At 30.2% G+C, this 7319-nt stretch overlaps 1 protein-coding gene across 1 annotated transcript; it reads left to right on the top strand.

Annotated features, from left to right (window-relative positions):
- The first annotated feature begins 3348 nt into the window (after window positions 1–3348).
- Window positions 3349–3969, top strand: LOC114381886. Its single transcript, XM_028341110.1, has one exon. It carries the CDS (start codon window positions 3455–3457, stop codon window positions 3812–3814), a length of 360 nt encoding a protein of 119 aa, XP_028196911.1. The 5' UTR covers window positions 3349–3454; the 3' UTR covers window positions 3815–3969.
- Window positions 3970–7319: the final 3350 nt, after the last annotated feature.

Here is a 7319-nt window from a genome sequence, read left to right as displayed (position 1 = left end):
CCAAACATGTCATAAATCAAACTGTTGCTGTAGTTCGGTTCTACGTATTTTCGTGATTTAGTTTATTTATAAACAAAATATACGAATTAATAACATTAGTTTGATTTAAATCCAATAACTGAATCGAACCAGACAATAGATCAAAGAACCTTACTGTACAGTCACGCACTTGAATGTTAAATTTTTAATTAATTCGATGGAAACTAATACATTGATTTTGTGCAATAGCGTACACATGTTTATTTCATTCCTTTCATACATATATGATTTTGTGCAATAGCGTACAAAATATTTAATCATATACTTTAATTTTAATATATGATTATAACATAAGGTATTTTAATCTCTCTCTCCGCGTTTAATTAGTTTTTATAACACGATCATGTGTATTGCCTTTTGATGTTTACAAATCATAGAATTAAAACAAATTCAAACATTGCTAAAGCCAACAGATCTACTTAAATATATATCATTTCCTATAAGAAAGTGGTTTCAAGCAGCCCTTTTTTTCCACCCAAATCCAAATTCAATTGGATAACGCTAAAGACTCCATTTGAGTCACATGCACGCAGAACCTACACATGTCACACATGCCGAATAGAAAAGTTTCGAAGCCAAGTACATTCATGTGCCTTATAGTTATAATACACCGTATACATATAGAATTTAATTAAAATATACTCACATGTCTTCTAATTATGTATAATAAGATTATTATTCTTTATAATAAATTACTTCAAAAATATACTGATACATCTGTCCTCTGTATGGATGGTATGAACATCTGTGCATTAGACATGCCATTAGGCCAATATACTAATGCATATGCTGTGAAGCAAATCCATTAATAATCCAAATTAGCGCTAATTAATTAATTGCATGTTCTAAGGGAAGAATTAAGGGGGAGAAAGAGAACATTAGATAGCTGCCACTTGATCAGTTCCATGCAGGGAATGTGCAGAACATGCTGTACATTTCATGCTGCCTCACTGTCCCCCCTTTGTCACATGCTCTCTCTTCCCTCAAAGGCCATGCCATGCATTTCCAAATCCCTCTCTCTCTCTCTCTCTCTCCTCATGTGCTAGCCATGTGCCCTCTCTTTCTCTCTCTTCCTGTAACGGAGCCTTGCTGGCCCATATCATCTTCACATGCACCCTCTTTTCCATAGTGAAATTACCAAAATGCCCTTTCACTATCTTGCCCCTAGTTCATTTTTTTAGTATATATATTTTTATGGAAGAGAAGCTTCGTCTGTCTTGCTAGCTACAATTTGTGAATGATCCCATGTGATATCATCTTCTTCTATTCTATTATTATGGGATCCTCTTCTCATCTTTGTTTAAGAATTTTTGTCATCTTTCGATGGTGCCAAATTAGTAGTAGCATACAAGGTACAATTCGTGAAATATTTTATTGTCTCAAGTAGTACTCTTGATTTGTAGATTTAGGACGGCTTAATTCAACACCTATATTATGGTCTATAATCTTTTCAAATCTAATCCTATTATTACATTTGAGCATATAGGATATTTATTGTGAGCATGTAATTATTCTACCGTGTTTATTCATGTGCAAATGTCACAATTCACGACAACTGCACAAGTCTTTTTCTTCGATACACTTAATTTGTACATGTTTGCTTTTTTTTTTTTTTTTTTTAAATGCTGGAGTGTTTAATAAATGTGTATCCCAAAGTGAGAAAAACTGAGGATCCTTTGGCCAGGGGGAAAACACGGGAGATTCATGTAATTGAAATTAGGCGTAATTAACTAAGTTTTGATTAAAGAATTTTATTGTAAATGGAAGATAATAGATATATTAGAAAGACTAAACAAAATAAAAAAAATTAAAATGTGTCACATATGAAAGATGATGTTTAATTAGTCCTTCTTAATGATTACAACACTTTAGTAGATATTTTTATCAACCAATTGAATCAAACCTTCTAAGTTATCACATATGATAATTTATAATTGAATGTGAGTGTAAAAGTAAATTTTATTTAAATTTTTATAAATTTATCTCTAGCATTTTTTTCCTTTGAATGAAAGTCTAAGATGAAAATATTTTTAGTAACAAAAATAAAATAAATGACATATTCTCTATTTACTTATTATTATAAGGTGAAATTTAAGTATGATTGATTAAATAGAGAATAAAAAGCCTATATTATTTAGTTGATCTCGCAAGAATATTACCCAATATTAAATAGTATGTAAAAAAGTATGTCATAGAATCCCTACCTTAACATTTTTGAACAAGAGAAAAACACTCCGTATTATTTAATTGCATAATTTTTTTTGGTGTTAAATAATGCTTAATGTAGTAAACATGATCAACGTTCCACTCAAAACAAAGAAAGAAATGCACCACAATCATCATAAATGAAACTCTTCCATCATTTTTCTAAAAGGAAATAAAACTCTACAACTAATCCTTATCGTGATATTATTTACAACAGTAGTTGTATCAAAGAACAATTCAACTCTACTTTTGTAAAAATATGGCCTATAATATATTATCTCAAGAAGGAAAAAGACAACTTTGATTTCTAGTTTCAAGTTTGAGAGTAGCCTTTCATGCTCAAAACAATGAAAAAAAAAAGGAAAGATTCATAAAAGCATTAGTAAAAGAAATTGAAAAAAAAAAGGAAGCACAAATCAAAAGCTATCATCACATGACAAGATACTTTAAAGAGGTACAATGAACACTTTGAAAACAAAAAAATATGCACATCAAAGTTTACCACTAGAATACAAAAAGCGATACTCAATCTCAAGACATTTAGACACACTTGGGGTATTTTTAATCTTTTAATCAAAGACCATGACATTGATATATGAATTAATTTACTTTTTGCAACAACAAAAAAAAAATGTTGGTGTAATTTTATTTTGGATGATATGATATAATGGGGAGGACAAAATGGTAATTAAAAAATGTGAAGTTCCCGGGACGGTCACATGTGCCGTTACAGAAGGGCAGGCTTTTCTGCCTCTCTGGCTCGCAAGTTGTGCCTCTCTTCCCGCTTTCTCTGTTTCTCATTTGGGGTCACATAGATAGGAAACAAACTAGTGTCCTCTACATAATAATGAAATTACAACAATAGCCTTCTTTCATGGAAATATCCCAATTCTTTATGTCTCTTTGGTCCCACTGTTTTTCGCGCCATATATGACTGCTTTTAACTCAAAACAAAATTTTACATAATATAAATTCTTATACATATATGTAATAAAATCATACAAGAAAAAATGAATATTTTGATAAAAAGAGGCAGTGGCATTTCTGTAGTAACCATGATAATCAAGTGGCAATCTCTTGAAGCCCCATTACTTAAACCCAGAACCCCCCTCTTCTCTGATCACACCCTAGTGTAACCCAAAACTTCACAACATAACGCAACACCCCCAAAACAAAACCAATTTTTGTTTTCTCTTCTTCAGTTGTTGCCATGACCACAATCACTAGGCACAGTTACAAGCTCTCCCTCAAAAGAGCCACAAAGAGAATAACAAGAAGGAGAAGAAGAAACCCACATAACCACCGAAAAAGAAGCACCAGCACCACGATTGACCCTTTCAAACCAAAGTGCAGTAATAATAATAAGGTTTGTGAAAAGCTTGAAACTCTGAAGAACCTCATCCCCGGTGGAGAAGAAGCGGTGAAACCCGACCAGCTGTTCAAGGAAACCGCGGAGTACATCGTGTTGCTGCGGACGCGCGTCGTGGTTCTCCAGAAGCTCATTGAGTATTATGGGAACAAGGACGACACCCAGGATGAGAATGAACATGATGCTGTCTTGTTCTCATAGCTCTTCACTTTCTTCTAACTTTTTTTTTTTTTGTAATAATAAAAAATTTATAATAACTTATTGAGAGAGACCCACTCTTCTTATTATTCTTTTGTGTTTCTTAAATGTTTTGTTTTGTCCTTTCATTAATGAAGAAAAAAAAAAGATCTTTGGGATCTGGTGGGTTTTTTTTTTTGGGATTTATGATTTTTATTTTATTAGATTTGGGTAGGAACTTTGGTAGAAGAGAAATTTGAATGGGGAAATGGAGAAATAAAAAAGGTTGGGAATGGAGATTTCAGAATTTGTAAAGAAAATCCAATGCATGTAATGTAACCATTTATTTATTTATTTTTGGTTTCATTAGCAGTATCATTGACATTGAATGGTGTCTCTTCAATTTTTCATCATGCTTGCAAAATTGCAAATTTTATAAGCAGGTAACAAAAGGAGGTGGTGCGTTGGGGTGTCAAATGGGAATTTTAAGCCACTTTTTGTATGATTAAAACAAACATTGATTAGGGACAAATATAATCTACCCGTTTCCAAATTCAGTATTTTTTTTCCAGAATGCCGAGTCTTGTTTTCTTTCAGCAGCAAGTAGGCTAGTAAGTAGTAACACATCGAACTTGAATTTGATACTTGCATTGTTCGATTTGGATGACACACCATTAGAATTATAATATGTTCTCGATAATTTGAATAGTAAAATTTACATTAAAGACAAAATAACCCACTAGAATTAACCGAGTAGTATAGAATTTAGGTAGTTTGCATAAAGTTTTAGATTCAAATTTTAGTATTTATTTTTGTATATAAAAAAACATTAAAGGTAAATATAGACTATCAAGATAAAAACATTAATTCTAACTCGAAAATAATAGGAACAGAACTTAATGAACTATGGTTAAATTTTGTCCTTAGAAATTATAATTAAGCATATGGTTCATGGGTTGATTTCAATTGAAAATTAAATGAAATCGTGACATATATATTTGTTATCAGGTGCTAAGCAATTCATACAAAAGAGAGAGACTTGGAGAGAGTGCATATATTCTTTATGTGTCTACCTCTAGTGATGTCCATTTAAGGGCATGGGCTAGTGCATGGCACACACACAGTGATGAGAGTATCTCTCAGATAAAAGGCACATATAGCTAGCAAAATAGACACACACATAGAGAGAGACAGTCACTGCAGCTAGCTATGTATCTGCATCAATCTGCAAAAGAATTATGGGGTGGCATGCCCTCATCCATCATCATGCTGACTATTGATATTTCAGATAAAATATCTGAGTGACATGGACAGCTAGCTAGCAGCAGCAAAGGCCCTCATTCCTGGGCTCTTAGGTTATGAATGAACATGCTTGTGTGGTTGTCATGACCTTGACAAGTTCAGTGAAAGGAGTCAATGAACCCATGTGCAAAAGCCAACATTTTAGGGTTGTTTTTGTTTATTTCTTTCCCAGCCCACTTACAATTCTGGCTCAAAACATCCAACTAAAGGTATGTTTGGATGTGGATTCAAATTGGGGTGTAAGAATTTTAAAGTAAATTTATTAGTCTATAAATTCTGTTTTATAAAAGGAAAGGTTTCCATGTTTCTCGAAAATAGAGGTGGACCCAGACGTAGGTTTGAATCGGAAATTCAAACACGCACAAATTAAAAATCCAAAATGGTTTTTGCAAACATCATGTGGGTTATCTATTTTTCACTTCACAATGTGACTTTGTCCTTTTATGCATGTCTAGTGTATTTTCGTTTTTGTTGTTATTGTTGTTTGGTTCACTGACATGCATACTGTTTGTTATTGGAAAAAGCTACTGTATTAAATAAATTTTAACTATGTAGTGGTTTGTCGTGTGTGTGTATATATATATATATATATATATATATATATATATATATTTTTATTTTTTTTTATTTTTTATAATTCCTATAGGGAACTTTGTTTTGTCCTATGCGTTGGAACAAAGACAAAAAAGAGAAGAGACGTTTGTTTTATTTAAATATTTTTTTCCTAGGATAAACAGTAAACACTAGAGAAAACTCAGTCTGTTGATATCCCAATGAGATGGGAGAAGAAAGACAGTGCCCTGCAGAGAGTAAGGCCATAGGGCAATTGTCTTGTGCCTTATTTTATTTTTACGAATTATTGTTATTATTGTTTCTAAGTAGGAGTGGAAGTTCGTAAGATCAATTAGGGATGGAAGATGTTTTTTTAAAATAAAATAAATAAGAAATTGATAATGACATACGATTGCAAATGATAGAAGCACTTTAATTAATGTATTTAAAGTTACATGTGTGAAGAGTCGTTCAAAGAAAAAAACACAATGTATGTGTATAGATAAAAACTACAATTACTTGTTTATATATTTAAAGGCTTAAATATATATATATATATATATATATATATATATATATATATATAATTTAACATTTTTTTATTTTATGTTTTTGTAATTTTTTAAATTTTAGTTTTCATAAATTATATATATTTTTTGTATTTAATGTTAACCTCCATTACAAAAATGACGATATGACAAATAAAATAATAATATGATCATGACCATCACTTGATAATATCATGTTGTCATCTCAACACTAAGTGTTATATCATCATTAATTTATAGAAATTAAAATAAAAAAATACATAATTATAGGATCAAAACAAAAAATGACATATTTATGGGAATGAAAAACATTTTAAGTCTCAAATTAATATTAATATTAAAATAAAGACTTAATTTTTAAAATAAAGTCTCAAATAAAGCCTATTTTAAAACCATAATAGTTAGATGAGGATGAACGAGAAAAAAAAATATTGTATTGATTTTGAAAAATAAAATAAAATAAATTTTAGTGACATTTTAATTTATTTTTCAGAATTGAAAATATTTGAAAAAAATGTTAGGAGAAGAAATTAAGTAAACTCCAAATAAACTATTTTTTCAACATCGAACTTAAATCCGATAAAAAATGTTGTTAGATGTATTGAATGAAATATCCATTTTACATTTTATTTATTTAGAATAAAATTTTGGAAATACTTAATTATAAAATTTTGATAAAATATTTCACAATTCAGAAGTTAAAATATTAATATAAAAAATATAATTTATATTACATTAAATAATTAAAAACTTTACCTTAAATTTCAAATTCTTTTAACACAACCCTAGCTAAAAGAGTGAAACAAACATAGAAGCGAAATGGATCGACTTGAAGACTTTAAATTTAGAAATTGATTTTTAGTTTTCTTTTAAATAAGAATATTGATGCCATACTTAAGAAATAAATGAGAAGAAGAGTGATAAATTTGATTGTCATAAGTTATTTTGATAATATCATATTTAATTCTTTGTCCGAGTACCAGAATTGTCAAAATAAATTTGACTTAATGAGCATGTAAATTAGGTCATATTGGACTCTAAATTGAATCAAGCTATTTTGGCCTGACCCATCTAACCCACAGACCAAATGAGTTTAGGTTGGGTTGGCCTGTTAATATTTTGATTGA

Source organism: Glycine soja, chromosome 13 (assembly GCF_004193775.1).
Source record: "Glycine soja cultivar W05 chromosome 13, ASM419377v2, whole genome shotgun sequence".
Taxonomy (NCBI): Eukaryota; Viridiplantae; Streptophyta; class Magnoliopsida; order Fabales; family Fabaceae; genus Glycine; species Glycine soja.
Note: the sequence above shows the minus strand (reverse complement) of the source record. Positions and strands in the feature narration are given on the sequence as shown.

Bases quoted from the DNA above. Each gene is read 5' to 3' on its own strand.
- LOC114381886 (XM_028341110.1), top strand. From the start codon at position 3,455: ATGACCACAATCACTAGGCACAGTTACAAGCTCTCCCTCAAAAGAGCC.